Here is a 26,843-nt window from a genome sequence, read left to right as displayed (position 1 = left end):
TATTTAGAGGAAAACTTAATAAAATAAGAAAATACCATTTAGTCTGTAGGTTCTATGTACTCATTTCAAGAGCTAATTGCTAGTTCTAGAAGTGAAAGTCCTCTGCAATAGCAACTTTTACTAAAGTCTGGTAAGAAGCACTGTGCACACTGGCTGTGACATAGCATCAGAAGCCAGGCTTCCTATAGTGAGTCCCAGCCACATACAGCTTTGGGTTCATTTCAGAGTACCTTTGTTACTTGATTACTTTATCTTATATATACTTCATAATAATAGTTACTGTGACACAAGATACTAATATCTACTCTATGAAGATTCAATATACTCATTTTAAAGGTATACACTTAAGTTTATAATATATTTACACTCCAAGTAGTTTTCATACAGTAACAATTCTACTGAACATACAAAGACTTAATCTAGCAATTAAAATATGAATCATTATTTTAAAAATACTCTATTTGGGGCTGGGAGTTTGGCCAAGTGGTAGAGTGTTTGCCTAGCATGCATGAAGACCGGGGTTCGATTCCTTGGTACCACATACATAGAAAAAAAAGCCAGAAGTGGTGCTGACGCTCAAGTGGTAGAGCTCTAGGGTTGAGAAAGTTCAAGGAGAGTGCTCAGGCCCTGAGCTCAAGCCTAGGACTGGCCAAAAAAAAAAAAAAACCAAAAACCCAAAATTTAAAAAAAACCCTCTAATTGCTTCAGATTTCAGTAGCGATTCTGAAGATCTGAGACAGCCTGTGTGTGTGTGTGTGTGTGTGTGTGTGTGTGTGTGTGTGTGTGTGTGTGTGTGTGTGTGTGTGTGTGTGTGTGTGTGTGTGTGTGTGTGTGTGTGTGTGTGTGATACACATAAATGCTTATGGTCTAAAACAATAAGAGCAAACCAATTAGTTCTAATACATTTTTTAACCACCCTTACTTCCTCATTTCAATTACTTACTTGTATTCTTTCTGTCTAATTTCTTAAGAGATTGGGTTTTGTTTCTTTTTGGAAACAGGGTCTCTCCTGCATGTTCAGGGTAGCCACTAACTCCTAGAGCTATTGCCTCAAACTCCAGAATAACTGACACCTACTTTTCTTTTCTTTTTGGTGGGAAAGCTATATTAAGGATGAAATACAGGGCCTCCATTCAAGTTGAGCAAGCACTCTAGTTTACTTTTAATTAATTTTTAATTTATTGTTATTCTGTCATACACAGAAGGGTTATATTTACATCAGGTAATAAGTGCATTTCCATCCATACAGTGTTATTTGTTCCCTCATGGAATCTATTTTTGTTGTTATTAATTGTTGCTTCCAAAGCAAACTACTTGTTTCCTATTATAAATTTCCATAGAAATTTGATAATGAACGCTGCATACTTTGCATGTACAGATAATACACTATATTACATAGGAAAAGACTATTGCAAATTCCAAAAACTAAGATCCATAGGCATGAGTCAAGATTTTTTGTGAATTTTAAAGTTCTGCAATTATAAGCAAAAGTGCTCCAGATTGTGAAATTTTGCCACAGAGTACTCATTTCCACTGAAACGTTTCTACCTAAAGAATAGTCACCTTTCGAACTTAGGCTCAATGGTTTCCCTCATTTGTCATAATCAGTATAAACCTTGGGCTCTCCTAGCAGAGATTTCCAATAGAGCAAAACCTTGATACAAAAGGCCATATAGTAGGACGCTGAATGAAAGGATCTCTAGGATATAGAAACATAAGCCATATAATGAATGATTGTTGTTCTTAAGGTACTATGTTATCTCTCATCTCTTTTGCTGTCCCTTGGTTATCTCATATTGATACAGTATCTCACTTTGTTACCTGATATATCGGATATATTTGTATTTGGTTATTTGAAATTGGATAGGGAATGGGGGAAAACAAGATGGGGGGATGGTGGGGGGAGGGAAAAAGGGACCAAGACATGTGAAAGGGTATTAATGTATGGGAATCAATGCACCATCTATCTGGCAAATATCATGTAACCCTTCTATTAATTACAATAAAAATATATGGAAAAAAAGAATAGTCACCTTTCAACATATTACTTTTTTAAAAAAATATACCTTTTATTTTGTGTTGCTTTAAGACAGATTTTGATTTATTAAATAAAAAATATCTGGAAGTGGCACTGTGGCTCAAATGGTAGAGCAATAGCCTTGAGCTGAAGAGCTCAGGAACAGGGTCCAGGCCCAGAGTTCAAGTCCCAGGACTGGCACCAATAAAAAAAAAAAAAATCTACCGCCAAGTAGAAACTGCTATTGGGTAATTTAGCAAAGTTCATACACAGAAATCTAACTCACAATGTGATTGTTTTGAAAGGTGGGGAGGCTTTGGGGGGTGATTAGGTAAAAAGGTGATATTCTCCATAAATGGTATTAATATTCTTATTTTTTAAGGGGGTGGTGCAGGAGTTTGGCCTAGTAGAGTAGAGTGCTTTCCTAGCATGCACGAAGACCAGGGTTTAATTCCTCGGTACCCCATGCATTAGGAAAAGGTGGAAATGGTTCTGTGGCTCAAGTGATAGAGCTCTAGCCTTGAGAAAGCCCAAGGATAGTGCTCAGGCCCTGAGTTCAGGCCCCAGAACTGACAAAATCAAAACAAAACAAAACACCACAAGGCTTCTGAGAGCTCTTCTGTCCCTTCTACGTTAGGTCACAGTAAGAAGATGATCACCTATGAACTAAGAATCAAGCGCTCTCACCAAACATCAAGTCCACTGGTGCCTTGATCTTGAACTTCATAGCCTCCAGAACTGCGAGAAATAAATTTCTATTGTTCATAAGCTACCCAATTTGTAATATTTTGGTACAGCAGCTCAACTGGATGAAAACAGGCATATTTCCAAGAAATATTCAACATGCAGTAATATATTCTACAACTTGCAATAAAGAACTTGTCACAGTTTCATGTGGAAAACTCAGGGTTTTGACTTTATGTCTCAAAGGTTGATATAAACTAAAACTATTAAAACCGGTTACTTCTCAACAACAGTTTTATTTGCTTATAACACTTAATAATGACTATTTTAATTGTACATATACATGATTACATTTATACTGAATTGAAGGCCTCTCAACATTAATACTGCTAAAAACTATACTAAAACTAAGCACCACTGTAATTTCTTCGAGTAAGATAAAACTTTCAAAAATTAAATCAGGACATACCTCTAACATTAACTGAGTAAACTCTTCATTACTAAGGAATGTAGGTTTCCAGTCCTGTCGAATTTCACTAGCATCTGACTGTGCAGTTATTTCTGTAAAAAAAAAAAAAAATCACCGCATTAGTGGCATAATCCAACCACTGAGACAGTACAAAAACCCTCAACTTGCCTTTTCTCTTCATTGTAGATGAGAATGATAGGCAATAACGCTTATTGGTATATGTAACAGGAAGCCAAATTTTGTAAGGATGAAGTATTTGCGTTAATGAGAGATGTTATCTCCTTGGATTTGGTCTTTTGTAATACCAGTCTCTCTTTTTCTTTTTCCTAGGGAGCTTTGATAAGCTTTAGGGCCGATTGGTCTGAGACTACTTTCTGCTTGACACAATTTCCTAACAGGGGATAAGAACAAGCAGATCAAATCAAGATTATTTCCAACAGTTTGAAGGAATTCTTTTTTTCCTCATCATTCATTGGTAATATGTAGACCAAAGATAAGAAAAGAGCTTAGGGGCCGGGAGTTTGGCCTAGTCGTTAAAGTGCTTGCCTAGCATACATGAAGACCCAGGTTCGATTCCTCGGTACCACATACATAGAAAAAAGTCGGAAGTGGTGCTAAGGCTCAAGTGGTAGAGCTCTAGCCTTTAGAAAGTCCAAGGACAGTGCTCAGGCCCTGAGCTCAAGCCCAGGACTGGCAAAAAAAAAAAAAGAAAAGAGCTTAGAAAGAAGGAGCCAATGAGGTCAGTCTGTTTTTAACAAATATGACCTTAGACCTGCTTATGTCTAGGCAAAAAGACTCCTTCCAATCTTAAATACTTTTTTAAAATTAAATGACAAGATATTCAAAATGTCTTTGCTCAGTATCCTCTCTGTACATGTTCAAATTCCTGGCCTGAGGCATGTATTTTTTTCATAATTACTGATATTTTATTTTGATAAGTAGTTATGAGAAAGTTATTCATAACAATAAAATCTGAACTATTTATTTTTATTGCTTTTATTTTTTAATAGTTATTGTAAAGGTGATGAACAGAGGGATTACAGTTACATAAAGTCAGGTAATAAGTCCATTTCTTTTTGAACAGTCACCTCTTTCCTCATGTTCTCTCAATTTTCCCCTCTGAACCCCCTAACCCAGGTTGTATAGTTCACTTTCAACATAGTGTCTAGTATCACTTCTGCATTTGTTCACACTTTGTCCTTCCATTTCTATGCTCCTCATCCTCTTCTACAGATAAACTTACATACAAGACAAAAGGTATAGAAAACAAAAACAGGGACAGGAGAAAAAAACAAAAAGCAAAATAACAAAAATATTCTGGTTTCCATTTCTTGGAGTTCATTTCTATAAGCATAATTTTATATGATGTCACTTGATATGCCATTGAGCCTCTGCAATTCTCTCCTAAGAATAGCCTCTCTTGGGGCAAGAGTGCAGCCTAGTGGTAGAGTGCTTGCCTAGCATGGACGAAGCACTGGGTTCGATTCCTCAGTACCACATACTCAGAAAAAGCCAGAAGTGGTTCTGTGGCTCAAGTGGTAGAGCGTTAGCCTTATGAGTCCCCAAGGACAGTGTCCAGGCCCTCAGTTCAAGCCCACGGACTGGCAATAAATAAATAAATAAATAAATAAATAAATAAATAAATAAATAAATAAATAAGAATAGCCTCCCTTGGTTTCACTATGTGAATGTCTAGAGTCCTGTATAATTTATATGTCCAAGTATATTTTTTGTCTTTTACTATCCAATGTGTTTACCTGTAGATTTATAGGCACATTCTAGCTATAACAAATGAGGGAAACCATGCAACCTATGTTTCTCTGGATCAGGCTTACTTAATTACTTATTGGTTGTTAATTAAAAATACATAGTATTGGCCAGGAGTTTGGCCTAGTGGTAGAGTGCTTGCCTAGCATGTACAAAGACCCTGATTCCTCGGTACCACATACACAGAAAAAAGCCAGAGGTGGTGCTCAGGCTCAAGTGGTACGGCTCTAGCCTTGAGAAAGTCCAAGAACAGTGCTCGGGCCCTGAGCCAAGCCCAGGACTGGAAAAAATGAAAATAAAAAATACTTACTATTTAATTATTTCACTATATTTAATTTTTTTCAAGTCTTTCTATTTCCTTACGAATGGTACAATAATATCATTTCTGATGGAAGTACAGAATTCCATTGTGTATATATACCACATTTTCTTGACCTATTCCTCCACTGAAGGGCATCTGGTTTGTAAAATCTGAACTGTTTAGGTAACAAAGTCCTTTCCATTTAAAAAAATACAGACATATTATGACAACCAAACCAAACAAAAAACATATCACATAGGCTACAAAATACATTTTGTTTTATAGTGACAAGTATGGATTACATTTATTTATTATTAAAAGATAAATGCAGCAAGGTTATCATCACACCAAATTTGGCATGAAATGTTTATATTAGAATATGAAAAGTAAAAACTATAGCCACTAATTCTGCAACATGTAATTATACTTTTTTATGTTATACCAATTATATACATTTAGAGGAAAAGAGTTAAAATCTACAAGAAAATCCTATACCAATTATACACATTTAGAAGAAAGGTTAAAATCTACAAGAAAATCCTAAACACCATCCTATTTAGAAGAAAAAATATTTAAGAATTTCTTGTTAGATCTAAGTGTTGTATATAGATTCCATTCTTGAATACTTGATTAAACATTTGAAATATGATGTAAAAAATCCATGATAATAAATTCTTTAATAAAAAAGAATTCCCTTTTAGCGTACATTTTAATTCTGTGAGAATTCTATACCCATTTTGGGGGGAGGGGAAGAAGGAGATAGAATCCTGATTTACTGTATAACAAAACCTGTTATTTTCAGGGGGAAATGTATGCATTTCGTAGCATTTAATTCAGCAATTATTTATTGATCTTATAATGTCTCAGGGACTAATCTCAATTTGTGTGCCTTCTAAAAAGGACATTGAAATTAGTGAGAATACAATTTATAGAGGTATAATGTAATGACAGTGGTGATAGTAAATATGATAAGCAATTCTGACACATTTACAAATCAAAAGTTTGAAGCCAACCAAGATATTGTGACAAATATACAAGACTCTATGTCCAATTAACTGGCAAATAAACTTCAAGTAGAGGCATGGCTCAAAAGGTAGAGCATTAGCTGTGAATGAAAAAGCCAAGTAGAGAGTTCAAGGCTCTGAGTTCAAGCCCCAGTATTGGGGAGGGGAAAGAAAAGGGAATATAACAAACACTTCTAGGCATTTACCCAAACAAACAAGGCAATACTAAAGCTACCTACCAGCACAACTACATTCATTGCAGCATTATTTACCACAGCTAGGATATGGAACCAACCCAGATGTCTCTCAGTAGATGGATAGATCAAGAAAAATGTGGTATATATACACAATAGAATTCTATGCTTCCATCAGAAAGAATGACATTGCCCCATTTGTAAGGAAATGGAAAGACTTGGAAAAAAAATATATTATGAAGTAAGACAGACCCAAAGAAACAGGATCCATGGTTTCTCTCATTTGTATAATTACTGGGGTAGTCCTAGCAGAGGATCACAATATCTCACTAGTTACGTACATATGACCATATAAAATGCTAAGAATCTGGGCCGGGAGTTTGGTCTAGTGGTAAAGTGCTTGCCTAGTATGCACGAAGACCCAGGTTCGATTCCTCAATACTACATACACAGAAAAAAGCCGGAAGTGGCGCTGAGGCTCAAATGGTAGAGCTCAAGCCTTGAGAAAGTCCAAGGACATTGCGCATGAGATCCTTAATATGTGGCTATTAGATCCAAACAGTACAAGAGCAAGGACTCAATATTTGCATACCCAATGCTATGAACATGGTATTGGAAATAAAAACACAACTACACAGACATAAAGACCTATGACTCTATAGACATGTTTTAATACATAGATTAATATGTATCTATGATATACAAACCCTTAGCCTAATTTTGATTATGTTCTAAAAACTAAGTACCAGTGATTGTATATAGAGATTTCCCCTCTTGAATACTTGTTTGTTAAACATGTCATTTGAAATATGTAAAAATCAATGTTAATAAATTCTTTAATAAAAAATAGATAAAAAAAAAGCTGAAGAAGATCCAATCTTACATGTTTATAGCTAGAGTAACTCATTATAATTTAAGGAATAGCTCTTTATTTTTCAAAGAAATAAAACAGTAATCAATTTCACAAAGTTAAAAATGTTTACCTTTATGTTTTCGTAAAAAATCAATGCTTTTCTGTAGAACAGTAGATTTGTCCATCTTTCTAGCATTACCAGGAAGCATGGAACCCAGTTCTTTAATGAGGACATTAAACTGATCTCTACGTTTCTTTTCAGACTTATTTCTAGATACTCTGATGAAAGGAAAAACAATTTAAAACAATCCATTTAATTACACAAAAAATTTTAATACAATGTCAATTTGGACATAACAAAGCATATACTTCAACATAGAGAGATAGTAATAAATTTATTTCTAGTTTATCAGTGGTAGAACTAATGCATATAAATTCTCAAAGCATAGTGCTTTGGCAAAAAACTAATTTTTATTTATTTACAAGTATATATATACATATTATTTACTATCCCATTTATATATTATTTACTAGTATTATATTACTATTACTCTTTTATATCTCACATTAAGCTACCTTTTTGCTTTGTCCTTGTCATCTTCTTCCACCAACCCATCAAAAATACTGTCATCTCTAAAAAAAAAAAAAAAAACAAAGAAAATAGATGAAATAAAAGCCCACTGACTTGGATCCACCTGGTTATATCTAGGAGTTACTAACTTAAGGGACTGCACAATTTAAAACTCAACAACCACTATTCTGTTTTCTAATAAAGTTTAGCTATATTTACTCATGTTTCAAAGTTTTTCAATATGTGAATTTTAAAGTCTTTTACTTAAATATACTGTGTCTACAATATGCTAAGAATCTAATATAACCACTTTAAATATACTGTTTCAACCTAATAACCAGTAAAAAAGAAAAAAAAAAAAGAGAAAAACATCTGAAGCCAGTATGAACGTAACATAATTAAAACTTTTTCTGAGACATTCACTTATAAAATACAAATAGCTCATAAATATCTTAGTAATTCATTAATTTAAACATTTTCATTTATTTATTGATCCATTTGACAAGACCACTGGTGTTGGCTTCTTAAGTTTATAGTAGTTTATGACTTTCTACACAAATCTACCATTCCATCCCTTATTTAGTCTTTCTGTGGTATGTAAAGACTTATAGCCTATAATGTATTTTCTGGACCCATTTGATCAGATGTACATTTTATATCATGGACTTTCATGATTAGACTTTGAAGAGTCTATATATGCTTGTAAATTTGTGGGAAAAAAGTTCATAATATTCACAGGCATAAGAAACCCATTAATAATTACTGCTTTGTGGATGGAGGCATGGCCCAAGTGGTAGAGCACTAGTCAAGCAAGCACTTTAAGGCCCAGCATTTAAGAAAAAAATTGCTGCTCTATGTCTGAACACAGATGTCATCCATAAATATTATACTGTCTACGAGGGAAACTGGCAATAAGTTAGGTGCATAAAGCCAAAATCATATTCAACCCCTCTAGGGCAACTAAACAAATACCCTTTCTGATAAGTCCACTCTCAGAGTTCATCTGAAACTAGGGCAAACCCCAATTCTCATATGAGAATTTCTTTTACCTCAAGTCTTATATTCTATATAGTGAATATCTTCACTCTTTCACTGAAAAGGAGCAAGGCTACCTTTAAATGCCAACAGCTACTACTGTCTGCAAAAGAATCCTCTATAGATGAATCAGTATGATGGTCAGACAAATAAATCAACATTCCAGTTCTTTGGGGTCAGGAATTTGGCCTAGTGGTAGAGTGCTTGCCCAGCATGCATAAAGGCCTGGGTTCGATTCCTTGGTACCACATACATAGAAAAAAGACTGGAAGTGGTGCTAAGGCTCAAGCAGAAGAGCTCTACCCTTGAGAAAGTCTAAGGACAGTGCTCAGGCCCTGAGCTCAAGCTCAGGACTGGGGAAAAAAATTCCAGTTCATCATTTACTAGAAATGTGATTTTAAACAATTCTGTTATCCTCCTTAATGTACATTGGTAAAACTGTATGGAATTATGAAATTAAATAGCACATAAAATAGTCCATTCATTATATATCAGAGAATAGGTGCCCTAAAAGTATTACTATAATGCCATCATTTTTTTTACTAAAAAGTTTTAACACGGATCTTTTACATCATATTTCAAATGCCATATTTAACAAATAAGTACTCAAGAAGGGAATCTCATATAATGTCATCATATTTAACACATTATTGATTGTAAGATCACCGTTCTTTTTTTTTTTTGGTCAATCTTGAGGCTTGAACTCAGGACTCAAGGCCTAAGCACTGTCCTTGGACACTTCTTGCTCAAGGCTAGCTCTCTATCCCTCAAGTCACAGCATCACACCATTTCTGCCTTTTTCTGTTTATGTGGTACTGAGGAATCAAATCCAGGGCTTTGTGTATGCTAGGTGAGCACTCTACCACTAGGCTACATTCCCCGCCCAAGATCACCATTCTTTATATATCTGTTAAAAAGAAAAGTGCCAGTTAAAGTAAACTAGAGATCTATCAAATGTAAGAGATATTAAAACGCAAACAATGAAACAACCTCAAATGAGAGGTTGAATTAAATGAGATTTATCCTAATCCCAGAAGTGATTTTTAAAAAGTAAAATTCAACTAATGATCCTAATTGTATTAACCTTTTATCATTCACAAATGCTAAGATGTTTGAAATGATGAAGTGAGCACCAGAAGACTCTAGAAGATGCCAAAAAAAATCTGCAGTTGATCCAAAATTTCATATGTAATAATAAAAGATCCCATATAGCAAAAAAAAATTCTTAGCAGAAAGAACAGTGCAGGAAGAATTTCAATACCAAACTTCAGACTCTATTACAGAGCTACAGTAACAAAAACAGCTTGGTACAGGCCTGAGGACTAATGGAATAGAACTGAAGACCCAGAAATCAACCCACAGATCTATGGCCAACTAATCTTTGATAAGGGACCCAAAAAAATAGAATGGAAGAAAGACAGCCTCTTCAACAAGTGGTGCTGGCAGAATTGGTTAAGCAACTGCAGAAAACTAAAGTTGGATCCTTCTATGTCACCCTGCACCAGGGTTAACTCCAAATGGAGCAAAGACCTGGAGGTAAAAGCAGATAAACTGAAAACTTTACAAGAAGGAATAGGAGATACACTAGGTCTCCTTGGCACAGGTCGAAAATTTCTTAATAAAGACCCAGAAACAAAACAAATTAAAGAAAGTTTGGACAAATGGGACTGCATTAAACTGCAGAGCTTCTGTATGGCAAAGGACATAGCTAGCAAGCTAAATAAAAGCCCACAGACTGGGAGAAGATCTTCACTAACTATACAACAAAGGCCTCATATCTAAAATATATCAACAGCTCAAAAAATTGAATCACTCTAAAACTAATCTCCAAAGAAACAACCATCCCATTAAAAGATGGGCCAAATACTTAAAGAGAGACTTCTCTGAAGAAGAAATAAGAATGGTCTATAGACCCATGAAGAAATGCTTGACAACTCTGGCCATAAAAGAAATACAAGTCAAAGTAACTCTGAGATTCTACCTTACTCTAGTTAGAATGGCCATTATCAAGAAATCTAGTAACAGATGCTGGCAGGGATGTGGCCAGGAGGGATCACTGCTACACTGCTGGTGGAAGTGCAAACTCGTTCAACCACTATGGAAAGCAGTATGGCAGTTCCTCAAAAGACTAAACATAGAGCTCCCCTATGACCCAGCAATTCCACTATTTGGCATTTACGCAATCATCCAGAAACAAGGACATACTAAAGCCACCACCACAATGATGTCCACTGCAGCACTATTTACCGTAGCAAAGATATGGAACCAACCCAGATGCTCTTCCGTAGATGATTGGATCAACAAGATGTGGTATTTATACACAATGGAATTCTATGCTGCCATCAGAAAGAATGACATCGTCCCATTTCTAGGGAAATGGAAAGACTTGGAAAAAATCATACTAAGTGAAGTAAGCCAGACGCAAAGGAACATAGGCTCAATGGTTTCCCTCATCTGTAATAATTAGTACAAACCTTGGATCTCCTAGCAGAGGATTATAGTAGCTCAAAACCTAGCTATATAAGGCCATATAGGATGAGGCTAAATGAAAGGATATGAGAAACAAGAGCTATATAATGTATGATTGCTGTTCTTAATGTACTATGTTATTTCTCATTTCTTTCGTTGTCTCTTGGTTATTCTCATATTGTTACAGTATCTTACTTTGTAATCTAGTATATTGTATATACATTTGTTTATTTGAAATAGGAAAGGGAAGAAGGAAAACAAGATGAGGGGAGGGGATGAAGGGGATGTGGGGACAGGAACATGAGAAGGGGTATCAATGTTTGTGAAGTGATACTCCTATCTGGCGAATATAACTGCAACCCCTCTATTAGTTACAATAATATATATGTATATGTATATATATATATATATGGAAAGAAAAAAAACTACAGTTGCTACATAGCAAGTTTTGACTAAAGCACTTGATATTAAGATTCAAGATCCACTGAAAATATAAGAAATATGTTTTCTTTGGTCGTTAAAAATACTAATATCAGTTGGGTGCTAGAGGCTCACACCTGTAATTCTAACCCAGGAGGCTGAGATCTTAGTACTGAAGTTCAAAACCAGTCCAGACAGGAAAGTCCAAGACACTCTTATCTCCAATAACCACCAGAAATGGGGAAGTGGCATTGTGGCTCAAGGAGATAGAATGCTAGCCTTGAGCACAAAAGCTCTGGAACAGCATTCACATCCTGTGTTAAAGTCCCACAACAGTTTTTTTTTTAAACATAGCCAGAAACCATTGGTCCTTGTCATGCAGGAGACCAAGATCTGAAGACTCAGATAGGAAGATCTGTTAAGACTCTTTTTCTCTAATTAACTACCAAAAAGAGCCAGAAATAGAGGTATGCCTAAAGTGGTAGAGTGAAAAAGTGCCGGGGCCAACCGGCAGCAAACCAGGGTTCGCAGATTGGGGTTCCTGAAATAGGGGGCAAGGACTAGGAAGAAATAGAAGAGAGACAGACACACCGGGTCCGGGATGTCCACAGTCCAGGTAAAGACTGCGTTTATTTTTCACTCCAGCTTCTTCCCTCCTTCAGACCCAGGGAACTTCCAGGTGTTACATTCATATGGTAAATCTCAGGTCATTTAAACAGAATAAGGCCAGAAAACAATAAGACAATAAAGCCATTGTCTGATGCAAATCAAGCTACAGTTTGATTCCACTCTGGCTCCCAACAAAAAAGTTCAGGGACAGGATCCAGGCTGCAAGTTTAAGTGCCACTAGCACACAAAAAAAATGCTAATATACTCTAACTTACTATTCCATGTACTATATTGTGTATGTTCAATACAAAAACTGAACGTAATAATAATTGTGTTTAAGCATAAAACTCCTCCCATCAATTTCAGATAAGTCATCATTTTAATAGCGAATTTTAAGTGATTTTATCTATTAACACAAGAATCTGTATAAAAACATACCTGTCAACGATTGAGCTCATTTTACTACAGCTTACGGTAAACAACATAACATATTACGTTTTCGTCTTGTGGTAGACATTTGTACTTCTCCTTGAGTGAAAAGAAAACATATGGTCACTAATTTTTTAAAATATTTTTACAAAGTTAACAAGAAATACTATGTTAGTACAGTCTTAAAATGTTTTATTTTGAACTGAAGCCTGGACCACAAAGGCTAAAGTATTGTTTTCAAGCTATTATCTTTGAATGAGACATATGTTAAGTTTTGTTTTCAAAGCAAAGCAAAGGATTCAGACTCATGATTCATTTCTTTTTACTATAAAATACTAAAAAAAAAAAACCCTTTTGTATTATTTGGCTATATAACTATAAACAAGCCACCAAAGTGGTGGTATTTGTTTAAACTATTTTCTGCTGAACAATTCAACAGAAAACAGGCTCTCTGCATACAAAGATAAAAGACAATTTCTGCAGGTAAAAAAATACAATCAAGCTAGGCCCCGGTAGCTGTAGCTTACACCTATAATCCTAGCTACTCAAGAGGGCTGAAATCTGAGGATCATAATTCAAAGATAGCCTGGGCACTAAAGTCCTTGCAACTCTTATCTCCAATTAACCACCAGAAAACTGGAAGTGGTGCTGTGACTCAAATAGTAGTAGGGTGGTAGCCTAGAAATGCAAAACTAAGGGACAGTGCCCAGGCCCAGAGTTCAAGCCCTATAACCAACCAAACAAACAAACAAAAAAAGTACAGTCAGACTGATGCTGGTGACTCCTGTCTGTAATCCTAGTTACTCAAGAGACAGATCTGGAGGATCACAGTTTAAAGCCAGCCATGGCAGAAAGACTCCCTCTCCCAAATAACCAACAAAAACCTGGGCTAGAGACCTGAGCTAGAAGGCCAGCCAAGCAAGTCAAATATAAGGCTGAGTTCAAACTCCAATACCAGTCCCTAGTGCCACTCCAATTTAAAAAATAAAATTAAAAAGTACAGTGAGAGAGAAGAAAAATAATTATATTAAGAGATATAGTGAAGGTATTTACTGTATAGTAGGATCATTAGGAAAATAAACAATTGTGCCCATGAGAATTATAGGTGGAAGTCAGAGGGAGTATTTTTTTTTAATGAACCCATCAGGTATTAAGACTTTTCATTAAATACCAACAGCATCAACATCTTTTCTGAGAACTTGGTTAAGTGGCAAAGTCTCAGACTCCATTCCAGCCCTACTGACTCATGGTCTGTATTTAAAAAAAAAAAAAAAAGACCCATTGTGATGTCTCATAAGTTTATTTCAGTTCAAGAAGCAATATATTACAGGCCAGGAAGACACAACAACTAGTAGGACTTTCAGCCAAGAAACAGCAATATGCAATAGCATAGGCTTTTATGAGATGAGGGAATATCATAGGTAAGAAACTCAAGAGGTTTAGCAATTTTCATATAGAAAAATTAGGCAAGTTACAATGAAAAGTTTTAAATACTAGAGTATAATGTGAGAATATGAGTAGGACAGCAGACAAGAGTAGCCTTATTTATAAAGGGTCTCCTATGATTTACATGTTTATATAATGAAAATTTACTTTCAAACTCAATCACAAGCTTAAAATTTGTCTCTCTATATTCTACATAAAATTTCAAAGTATAAGGCAAGTTTTTGTTATATTTAGTGTGTGTGTGTGTGTTGGTACTAGGACATAAATTCCCAGTTTTGAGGCATAACAGGTTCTACTTTAAGTATACTTACTATCCTAGGCTTTGATCTGAGAATTCATGTTTGAAGCCAGCCCAAGCAGATTCTCATAGACTTTTATGTCCAATAAGAAAAGGCCAGGACTGGAGGTATTGTTCAAGTGTTAAGAGTGCCAACTGAGCTAGGTGCTAGTGACTCAGGCCTATAAGCCTAGCTACAGAAGAGGCAAAAGGCTGAGAATCAAAGCTGAAAGCCATCCCAGGCAAGAAAAATTCTTATATCCAATGAAGTACAAAAACTAAAAACAGAGCTGTGGCTCAGGTGGTACAGAACTAGTTTAGAGTAAAAAAGTTAAGGGACAGCACCTTGGCCCCAAGTTCAAGTCCCAGTATGAGTACTTTAAAAACAGAAAGTGGGTGGGGGAGAATAAAATCTACTTTATATCTTATGAGTTTAAAATTTAGAAAACAATCTAAATTAATGTTTAACTTTAAACTAAAGGTATTATAAACAGGAAATTCTAAAAAGTTGCTTTTTTTTTTCCTTTGCCCACTCCTGGGCTTGAGCTCAGGGCCTGAGCACTATCCTTGGACTTTCTCAAAGCTAGAGTTCTACCACTTGAGCTTCAGCACCACTTCCGGCTTTTTTCTATGTATGTGGTACCGAGGAATTGAACCTGGGTCTTTGTGCATGCTAGGCAAGCACTCTACCACTAGGCCAAACTCCCGGCTCTCTAAAAAGTTTTTGCACAATTTTTCAAATGTACCTTCACAAGAGGAAAGGAGAATAGCTCTTAATAAAAAACACTGGATTGCTTATGCAGTTATGGCTACAGAAATACAATTGTGAAGGATTAAGAACTCTTAAAAGGTGCTGGGTACTGGGCGCCAGGCACCAGTGGCTCACACCTGTAATCCTAGCTACTTAGGAGGCTGAGATCTGAAGATCATGGTTCAAAGTCAGCCCAGGCACAAAAGTTTGTGAGACTCTTATATCCAATGAACCACCTCATTGCTGTGGCTCAAGTGGTAGAGGACTAGCCTTGAGTTGAAGAGCTCAGGGACAGTGGCTAGGTCCAGAGTTCAAGCCCCTGGCTGGACCAAAAAAAAAAAAAAAAAAAAGAGAATTCTTAAAAGGTAATTACTACAGGACAGGGAGTTTGGCCTAGTGGTAGCGTGCTTGCCTAACGTGCACGAAGACCTGGGTTTGATTCCTCAGTGCTGCAGCTCAGGTAGAGCTCTAGCCTTGAGAAAGCCCAAAGACAGTGCTCAGGCCCCAAGTTCAAGCCTCAGGACTGGCACAAAAAAAAAAAAAAAAAAAGGTAATGACTACAGGAGTTGAGAAGAATAAGGAATAAAACATCAACACAAGTGTCTAGTACCATAAGCAGAAAGAATATCTAATTACAAAATATTAAAGTTATAAAATGTTAGAAGTGACTTTAAAGGTCACACCCTCTGGTTTCTTTGGGTAATCAAAGGGGCCATAGTATCACTAGAACAAAAAGAACAGTGCAAAGGAAACAGCCATTCAGTATAAATTTTAAAAGAACTGCTCTTTAAGAGTTAAAAGGTAGCTGGCGCAGTGGCTCACGCCTGTAATCCTAGCTACTCAAGAGGCTGAGATCAGAGGATCAAGGTTCAAAGCCAGCCTGGCCACAAAAGGACCTGAGACTCTTATCTCCATTTAGCCTCTAGAAAATGCGAAGTGGGGCTTTGCTCAAGGGTAGGGCAGTAGCCTTGAGCTGAAGAGCTCAGGGAGAGTGCCCAGGCCCAGTTCACCCCCATGACCCTTTTCTCCCCCCCCCCCCCCCACAAGTTAAAAGGTAATGGGGCTGGGAGTTCAGCCTAGTGGTAGAATGCTTGCCTAGCATGCATGAAGATTCTTCAGTACTACATACATAAAAAAGCTAGAAGTGGTGCTGTGGCTCAAGTGGAAGAGTGCCCTTGAGGAAAGCCTAAGGACAGTGCTCAGACCCTCAGTTCAGTCCCCACAACTGGAAAAAAAAAAAAAAAGTTAAAAGGTAAGAGCAAATCCTATTTGTCATCCAGTAAGCAATGAGCATGTATGTTTATTAAAGGGTAGAACTAGGTTTGAAGCCAACTCAGGCAAAAAAGCCCCCATGATACTCTTAGTTCCAGTTAGCTACATAAACACTAGAAGTAGAGCTATGGCTCAAAGCAGCAGAGTGATAGTCTTGGAGCAAAAAGAGCTCAGGGGTAGTGCCCAGGCCCTGAGTTCAAGCCCTACTACCGAGGAAAACAAAACACTCAAACAAAAAGTAGAAATTAAGAACTGGTGGGGGGTGGGGGGGTGGGAGGGGAGAAAAAGGTACATGCCTCAATTTCCACTTGTCTACTGGTTCAGGCAGAAGGACACATAAGGAAACCTTGTCTCAACAAAACAAAAACTCAAAACCTCAAGAATATACTATCTATATAATACTATACATTTATGTGTGCTACCAACAAACAGTACAGCTGTCTACACATGTATATATAGTATGAATAAAGTATATATATGATAGATACTATGGATATATTATACAGTATATCCATATATAGACTATATCCATACCTATATAACATATATTGAGAGTATGTGGATGTATATATAGAGAGAGAAAATTTTTGATTCACCCTTTATATAGTAAACAATAGACTGATTTTTGTTTGGTTTGCCCCATCTCTTTTGTTTGAGACAGTCCTGCTTCTTAGTCCAAGTCTGCTTGATATTTACTATGTAGACCGTTGGGTGTCCAACACTACCTTAACCTCCCAAGTGCGAGGATTACAAGGGCCCACCATGGCCTCTTGAATCATTATTCTTTGTTTTTTCCATTTATTCCTTAATTCTATCTTCCCAGAATCCATTTTATTTGAATGTTAGATTTCCTAGCAGTTGTTCTTTCTCTTTCTTTTTTTTATATTTTCTCTTTAATTTTCCTTCTCCTTTTCATTGTCTTATATTTTAACAAAACAATTTTATTCTTCTTTCTTAGTTCTTTCTGTTTCTCACTCATATTATACAATGTAGCATCTCCTCTTGTATTTCTAACACTATTAAACAACATTCCTATCTTACTCCTATTTTCCCTAACTTGTTATCTTGTCTTTGGGTTTGATCTTTGTCTCTTACATAAGGGGATTTTCTCCAGTGTCTAGTAATCTCTGGCCACAAGTTCACCACTGGGGGAGGAAGCACTAAAAAGATCACTGGAAACTATGTAATAAGGCTATTTTCTATTAACTTTACTGTAGAGGTTGTAGGCTGAATATTTCCTTGGAAAATCTGCACACAATTAGGTTCACAGAAAAAAAACTTTCACAACTCTTACTGGAAGAGTATAAAAATCTGGAAGCCTTGGTTCTTAATCTCCCCAATGACGTTCTCAGTTATGTTTGCTACTTTTTTTTTATCTTTCGCTACAGAATACATAAATCTCAGATTTCTGCTACAATTTCTGACCAAGATATATACTGCATTCATAAACTGACATGTTAAATGGCAACTCCTTTGTATAATAATTGATAATAATTTTAAATGCTCTGTTACCATGCTACGATTTTACCCGAGGTACCCAACATTACCTTTTGTACTATTCCAAACTTTCAAACAGATTTCTCAGAAAACTACAGGTTCAAGGTCTTCTTTAAATGACTGTTCATCAACTTCAGAATTCTGTTTAAATAAGAAAAAGAAAGTTAACTTTAACTCACAGAGAATATTTCTCAACTTAATCACAATTCTGTCATGAAAAATGTTTTACTTCCTTTCTTTTAACAGGATTGAGATGTGAAGTCAGGGCTTCACATTTGCTAAGCAGGTGGCTCTACAACATGAGCCACTCCATCTTCCATGAAAAATGTTTTAAATAAAAATTTAAAATGAACAAAATTTATAACCATGCCATAAAACATGTTAACAAAGTTTTCTACAAATTATTTCTAAAAGAAGCCAGGAGCATATTCTAGGGTGCTTGCCTAGCATGCACAAAGCCCTAGGTTTGATTCCTTCAAAACACATACACAGAAAAAAAGCCAGAAATGACGCTGTGGCTCAATGTCCAAGGACAGTGCCCAGGCCTTGAGCTCAAGCCCCAGGACTGGCAAAGAAAAAAATAATTATTTCTAAAAAAGGAAAAAGACAATAACAAAGTAGGCGAAACAGCACAGCCTACAGTTTTAGCTAATATAAGATATCTCATAAAAGATACTTTGTAATCGCAAAATATATATATATATATATATATATATACAAAGTACACAAAATGAGAAAACAAAATACAATATAAAACTCTTAAATAAAGAAGTCAATCAATGCAAAGAAAGATACCAAGAAAGGATAGAACAAGATAGAAAAGAGCCCTGCTTCCATGGCAGTAACTGTTTTAAAATATAACTAGATTTATTAACTTTCCCAGTCCAAGGATGTAGAGTAGCTGCAGGAATTTAAAAACAAGGTCCAAGTACATCCTATCTACAGTTAAATTTAAGAATACATGGAAGGATGGAAAAAGTTATTTCATGCAAATGAGAACAAGACGATGTAAGTGGCTGTACATACATCAGACAAAACAGACTTTAACTAAAAATATATTTTAAGAAACAAGAAACAAAAACATTTATAATAAGGAAAGGGTCACAATAACAAACTTACAGCAAAGAAAACATTAAGGGATTCTAATGCCGTACCTTTCAATAATGACCAGGTCATCCAACAGGAAACAAAAAGCAGACTTAAATAACATATAAACCAAATAGACAGAACTAACAGACATAGAACATTTAACCCAATAGCATCAATACACATTTTTTTCAAGTATACAGAGTATATGATTAAGACAGGCCACGTGTTCAATAAACAAGTTTTAACAAATTCACATCAGACATGGTTACACAAGTTTGTCATCTCATACTTGGGAGGATAAAACAGAAGAATCAAGAACAGACTGGATTATGTAGCAATTTCCAAGACTGAGGGTTATAGAGAGAGACTTGCCTCAAAACAAATTCAAGACTGAAATAACAATAAATACCTTTTTTGAACAAAATGTAATGAGAATAGAAGTCATTAACAGAGGAAAACTAGGGAATTGGCAAATTTGTAAAAACTAACTCTTCTTAAAGTGTCAAGGAAGAAATAAAAAGGGAAACTAAGAAATATTTTGAGACAAATGAAAATACAACAGATAAAAATTTATAGGCTAGGCCATGAGTTCGGCCTAATGGTAGAGTGCTTGCCTAGTATGCATTAAGACTCAGTAGGGTTCGATTCCTGGGTACCACATTCTTAGAAAAAGCTGAAAGTGATGCTGTGGCTCTAAGTGGTAGAGCTCTAGCCTTGAGAAAGCCCAAGGACAGTGCTCAGGCCCTGAGTTAAAGTGAAACTGGCAAAATACTCTAAATATGCTAAAACCCAGTGCAGGCGGCTCACGCCTGTAATTCCTAGTGGAGGCTGAGATCTGAGGATGGTAGTTTAGAGCTAGCCTTGGCGGAAAATCTGTGAGACTCTTACTACAATTAACCACCAGAAAACCAAAAGTAAAGCTGTGTCTTAAAGTGGTAGAGCATTATTAGCCTTGAGCAAAAAGAGCTCAGAGACAGCGCTCAGGCCAAGTTCAAGCCATATGCCCAAAAATAAATAAATAAATAAAAATAAAAAATTATAGGCTACAAAAATCGCAGGGAGGGAATGTAAAACAGCAATAAATACCTACAGTAAATATTAATAAATGTATCTGGTCTGAAAATATTTGCTCTGATTTAAACATTGTTTCTTATTTCTATTTCTAAGTATCAGTAAAAATAAGCTTAAAAGGAAAGAGCTCATATGATCCAATATGTATCCTAACTCCCAAGTTGAAAATGTTTTTGAAAGGTCTTAAAAAAAATACAATCAATAGCTGGGCTGGGTGGCTCATGCCTGTAATCCTAGCTACTCAGGGGGCTGACATCTAAGCATCAAGATTCAAAGCAAGCCCAGGCACTAAAGTCTGTGGGACTCCTAGCTCCAATAAACAACTACAAAATGGGAAGTGGGGCTGTGACACAAGGGGTAGGGTGGTAGCATTGAGCTGAAGAGCTCAGAGACAATACCCAGGCCCAGAGTTCCAAGCCCCATGACCCCAAACCCCATGACCCCCCCCCAACCACACACACAAAATCAATATCATAACAAAGTATAAAATATTTTGACATGTGCAAATTACTCTGTAAGCAAAAATTAGAATATTAGGTAGGGAGTTCAGTGTCTTATATGTTTTAAAATTATCATAAATAATTGAAACAGAAATATTTAGCATTTGAATGTTATTAGTTGAAACAAATTTTATTTGGCATTGATTTTCATTAATAATAATTGGCATTAGCAGTAAGGAACATTACTGTTACCTATCAAATATCTATTGCAGATAGAAATAATTCTAGCATGTTGAAATCTCTAATCTTATTACCTTACAGTTATACTTAATAATAAAAATGAATTTACTGCCAATTGTATCTCTTGTATTAAAAACTTCTGAAAGTTTTAGAATAACTGTTACTCATAAAAATGCTTTTCTTTTTTTTTTTGGTCTGTTGTGGGGCTGGAACTCTGGGCTTGGGCACTGCCCTTGAACTCTTCAGCTCAAGCACAGCACCACTTCCGGTTTTCTGGTGGTTAGTTGGACATAAGAATCTCATGGACTTTAGTGCCCAAGCTGGCTTTGAACCTCGATCCTCAGATCTCAGCCTCCTCAGTTGCTAGGAATATATGCATGAGCCACCAGTGCCCAGATAAAATACTTCATTTTTATTATTTAGTTTAACCATCAATATTTAAAATGTATAAATAAAGTAGTATTTTAAAAAGAAATGTTGGGGATGTAGCTCAGTGGTAGAAGAATACCAAAGGCCCTGGGTTCAAATATCTAACACTAAACTAAAACAAAAAAATTTTAATTGACAATAAAAGATCTCAAACAACCTAAATTTATAACCTCAAAGACTTGAGCTGGGTGCAGTGGCTCACACCTGTAATCCTAGCTACTCAGGAGGCTGAGATCCGCTTCCTTCCTCTTTTTCCTGTTCCTTCCTTTCTCCCCCACCAACCTCCTTCTTTCTCTTTCTATGTATATGAGCAGTAAGATTAAATATATATTGTGTATTCCAGAAATAAAATGTAACACAAGATTAATTTCCTATGTGTCCTTAATATAAGTTCAAGAAAAAAAATTCTTTCAATTGCATCTAATTAATGACAAATTATTAATTCAAAAGTTAACTTGAAAACTTGAGGTAAAAAGACTAAAGGAGCCAGACGCAATGGCTCAAGTCTGTAATCCTAGCTACTCAGGAGGCTTGAGATCTGAGGATCAGGGTTCAAAGCCAGCCTAGGCACTAAAAAGTCTGTGACACTCATCTCTAATTAATCACCAGAAAACTGAAAGTGGCTCTGGTGCTCAAGGGGGAGGGTGGTAGCCTTGAGCGGCTAAAGAACTCAGGGACTAAATGAGCTGAGGCCATCACTCAAGTAGTAGAATGGTTGCCTAGGGAGCCCTATTTCCTAAATTCACACTCTAGTATGGAAACTAACCCCATAAGCTACTAACCCTGTGACCTACTTTATAATTTAGATGGTGATGCTTAGTATCACGTATATTTTGTTGACTAATGTTAACAATAATTTAAAATGGTGCTAAAGTTTAATTGACTAATTCTGAATTTTCTGTGTTAATTGGGGTCTTTAATAAAGAGTGTTAATAAAGAGTCTTGGGGTGGGGCTGGGAGTTTGGCCTAGTGGTAGAGTGCTTGCCTTGCATGCACGAAGACCCGGGTTCGATTCCTCAGTACCACATATATAGAAAAAAGCTGGAAATGGTGTTGAAGCTCAAGTGGTAGAGCTCTAGCCTTGAGAAAGTCCAAGGACAGTGCTCAGGCACTGAGCTGAAGTCCAGGACTGGCAAAAAAAAAAAAAAAAAAAAAAAAAAGAGTCTTGGGGTCTTTCCTGCCCTGGGCTGGCTTCAAACCACAATTCTCACAACTCAACCTCTTAAGCATGAGCCTCCAGTGTCCCATAAAGTTCTATTACAAAAAATTGCAGGACCAAACCTCTGGGTTTCTCTGAATAAATCTGCCTCCCACAAACCTTTTTCCTCTTACTATTTATAATAATATGCCTAGAAGACCATTCATTGACTAAATCCTGCTGTGCTCTGTATCCCTTTTACTTCAGTCAACAGAATTAAAAAACTCAAGACTTCCAGTCATTCCTTTTACTTGACCTGTTTCTGTACATTCTGTACTATTATTACACTGACCCCTGTTCCTTTCCTTTCTCACTTTCCAAAATCCTTTCACTGCATCCTCTGAAACTCAGATGTAGTATTATCAAAATCTCTCATTTCAGGTCCGGGGATTTGGTCTAGTGGTAGAGTGCTTGCCCAGCACCCTAGACCCAGGTTCAATTCCTTGGTACCACATACACAGAAGAAAAAAAAAAAGCCAGAAGTAACGCTGAGGCTCAAGTGGTACAGCTCTAGCTCTGAGAAAGCCCCAAGGACAGTGCTCAGGCTCTGAGCTCAAGCCCAGGACTGGCAAAAAATAAAATAAAATAAAATCTCTCTACTCTTTACCTTACTTGCACCAATTGAAAGCTCACTCTCAGCTAAGAATTCTGCTTTAGCTCCAGCTGTTTCAACCATGGCTATTTTCTTCCTTTGCCTCAGATAAACAGACCCTCTTCAAAGTAGCCTTCCATAATCCTGTCATTACTTTATCATTTTCCTTTCTCATCTTCCTAAAACCCAAGCATTAAATCTCAAACTCCAGCTTTTATCAGCTACTCCTCTTGTCATACCCATCCACAAATCCTTAGGATAGGCCCCTTGCCTTCCCAACAGAGGTTCTACCCTTCCATTACCTATTCTCTTCTAGTTTTGGATTTCAGTTGATACAAAAAGGCAAAAACACAAACATTTAAAAACAAAAACAACAAAACAAAACTGGCCACCAGGTACCAGTGGCTCAAGCCTATAATCTTAACACTTAGGAGGCTGAGACCTGTGAATCGAAGTTCAAAGCCAGACCAGGTAGAAAAGTCTGTGAGACTCTTATTGTCAGTGAACTACTCAGAAAAAGCCAGAAGCAGCACTGTAGCCAAGTGGTACAGCAGTAGGCTCAGGGACAACACCCAGGCTTTGAGTTTAAGCCCCAGGATTGGCAAACAACAACAACAAACAAAACCGCCCCCTCATCTTTGCTGGCCCTAAAAGAATGAAAAAAGGTCTCAAGTTTTCTCACTTCACTGGGATCTTACTTTTTTATTTTACTAAAGGCACCAAAAGACATGGTCAGAAAAATCAAACATAAACACAGTTTCTGACTGGTCAGGTCATTCAACTTCACCTACAAGGAATGCTTCATTGTTTTGCCAAAGAGTTCTTCACACATTTCCTAAAGATGAGCCATTCCAGGGGCTATTTCATGGCAAAATAGCAAGGTGTGACTCTAATGTAGCTCAATTAGTGTTCATAATAAAAACTTCTAGTAATTCCAGTATGTAGCATTTGCTAATACAGATACTCATAATGAAGGTACTCAAAATGAAGACTTTGTTGAAGGGAAACCAAGATTTCTTAGGATTTTTTTTGGTCATCTTATAAGACAGTAACTTCTCTTTCTAATTTTACACTATTTTTCCTACCTCATCTCCATTCCACTTTCTGTCTGGCTTAAACTTAAACTTCCTATTTTTCAGCTACAATAAACTCATTATTGTTAGAAAGGTGAATACAAAGACTCGAGTAAACTGAGGCCAGCTTATTGTTCTCTCAGATATTAACAACATATCAAAGCTTTTTGTGGGGATAAGGAGTATTGAATTCTTAGCTTCATGTTCTGCCTCCCCTTGAGCCACACCCTCCTCTCCTAGTCTTTTTGCTTTCACTTTTTCAGATGGGACCTCATACTATTGCCCAGGCCAGTCTTAGACTGTGATCCTACTACCTGAGTAGAAGGAAAAATGGGTATGTACTAGCATATCCCACTCAATATTTTCCTAATAAACTTGAATTGATCTTCACAGAAAATCATTATTCAACCAGGATTCACTTAATCGCTACATAAATGCCATATTAGTGAAAAACTAAAGTACTATTAACTTCCTGCGGTTGCTATAACAAGGTATCAAAAAGGCAACAACTAATCAAGATGAATTTATTGTCTTACAGTTCTAAGATCAGAGTCACTAGGCTAAATTAAAGTGTTGACAGGCTGCATTACTTTTTGGAATCTCTGCCAGAGAACCTGTCCTTGTCTTTTTGAGCTTCTTAGAGATACAGTTAACTATGGCTCTCTTTTCTATCTTCAAACCAGTCCTTCACAGGCTATCTGTCATTTTTTATGCCTTCCTCTTCTCTTATAAAGACTCTTGTTAACCTTAATTCTTCTTGGTCATGCAATCTAATCTGGAAATCAGAAATTCATCAAAAGGTCTTTATCCTACCTACCTCATACCACGATTCAAAAGTTTCTCTTTAGTAAAAACAAAATAGAAATTTTAAGGAACAGATTAATTACAAATGATCATATCCGTACCTTATGTACTAGTTCTTTCATATTTCTTCAAGGAAACTGAAAAATAATTGCTGTTATATGGCAGAATAGGTTCTTTATAGGGATCTTCTAAATGGAAAATTTAATAGTCAGATGTTCAAATGAAGGAGAACGTAATTTTCCTCCTGGAAAAATATTTAGTTGCTCTATCATATACAAATATTGCATGGGCCAGGAAGTGTGGACAAGTGATAGAGTGCTTGCCTAGCATGCACGAAGCCCTGGGTTCAATTCCTCAGTACCACATACACAATAAAAGCCTACAGTGGTGATATGGCTCAAGTGGTAGAGCATTAGCCTTGAGAAAGCTCAAGCACAGTGACCAGACCCTAAGTTCAGGCCCCAGGAGTGGCAAAAAAAAAAAAAAAAAGCATAATTTGTGTCAACCAAATGTATAAATACTATGAATTAAATCCTAGACTTTGTCCAATAGTCCATTACTTTAAAAAGCTTAATGTATGTGAATTTCTGAGCTTGGTCTCTAAAAAGTAAAACAGGAGGGCAGGGAGTTTGGCCTAGTGGTAGAGTGCTTGCCTAGCATGCACGAAGATCCAGGTTCAATTCCTCCGTACCACCTACATAGAAAAAAGCCGGAAATGGTGCTGAGGCTCAAATGGTAGAGCTCTAGCCTTGAGAAAGCTCAAAGACAGTGCTCAGGCCCTGAGCTCAAGCCCAGGACTGGCAAAAAACAAACAAACAAACAAACAAAAAAAACCCCCAAAACAGGAAAAGTGTATCAAAAATACCAGACTTGGGGCCAGGAGTTTGCCTAGTGGTAGAGTGCTTGCCTAGCATGCACAAAGACTCAGGTTCAATTCCTCGGTACCACATACATAGAAAAAAGCCAGAAGTGGTACTAAGGCTCAAATGGTAGAGCTCTGGCCTTGAGAAAGTCCAAGGACAGTGCTCAGGCCCTGAGCTCAAGCCCAGGACTGGAAAAAAAAAATACTAGACTTGGGGGCCAGGAGTTTGGCCTAGTGGTAGAGTGCTTGCCTAGCATGCACAAAGACCCAGGTTCAATTCCTCAGTACCACAGAGAAAGCTGGAAATGTTGCTGTGGCTCAAGTGGTAGAGCTCTAGCCTTGAGGAAGCCCAAGGACAGTGCTCAGGCCCTGAGTGCAAGCTCCAGGGCCAGTAAGAAAAAACAATAACAACAACAACAAAAAACTAGGCTTAGAGCTTACATATGAGCTATTTATAAACATATGCTTAATATTTCAAAATAGGACATTTTACATATAATATACCCTCAACAAAGCTACAGTTAACGTGTCACTCAAAGTGGATTTCTTCTCAAGGCCATGAACATCCCTCTAACTTTCTGAAGTGTAATCACTTCACTGAAAAAGTTGTTTTGACCTATTATAACTTGGATAAACTGCCAAGTTGCTTTGTGCAGCCAAGTGGGTCAAGCAAGTTTATAACCATCTGAATGCTAGTTCAAATAAGCATCTAGAACAACAGATTATTCAGAAAGTAACCATCACAAAGCATTTCTTCTTCACTAAAATAATCATTATAGCTAAGTTTATATTTAAGATAAAAGTTATCCCCTTTAAACTACTTGTTGATTATATTTCCATTTATTTCTCTGGCCCTAATTACATCCAAAGCTTTCAAATAAAAATGAACACATAGGTACAGTAAGTCCCTTAGTTAATAATAATTATTGTTGTTATTATTTTTGCCAATCATGGGCTTGAGCGCAGGGCCTGAACACTGT

General features: G+C 36.6%; 1 protein-coding gene across 7 annotated transcripts in view; it reads right to left on the bottom strand.

Annotated features, from left to right (window-relative positions):
* Clock (clock circadian regulator) overlaps positions 1-26,843 on the bottom strand; it is an 82,388-nt gene that overhangs the window by 40,519 nt on the left and 15,026 nt on the right. For 6 of the 7 annotated variants that reach the window (XR_016537391.1, XM_090343578.1, XM_090343577.1 and 3 more), the window contains 5 exons: positions 18,116-18,206; positions 12,832-12,921; positions 7,866-7,922; positions 7,420-7,568; positions 3,171-3,262 (listed from right to left, as the gene is read on the bottom strand). Coding sequence is in view for 5 of the 7 variants with exons in the window: in XM_090343578.1 (XP_090199704.1) it covers positions 3,171-3,262; positions 7,420-7,568; positions 7,866-7,922; positions 12,832-12,878 (345 nt within the window). In the remaining 2 variants the exon portion in view is untranslated. Of the gene's footprint in view, positions 1-3,170; positions 3,263-7,419; positions 7,569-7,865; positions 7,923-12,831; positions 12,922-18,115; positions 18,207-26,843 lie in introns of those variants that run through there. The other variant, XM_090343582.1, reaches the window with a different exon arrangement.

Source organism: Megascapheus bottae, chromosome 13, assembly GCF_031878675.1.
Source record: "Megascapheus bottae isolate mThoBot1 chromosome 13, mThoBot2.hap1, whole genome shotgun sequence".
Classification (NCBI taxonomy): Eukaryota; Metazoa; Chordata; class Mammalia; order Rodentia; family Geomyidae; genus Megascapheus; species Megascapheus bottae.
Note: the sequence above shows the minus strand (reverse complement) of the source record. Positions and strands in the feature narration are given on the sequence as shown.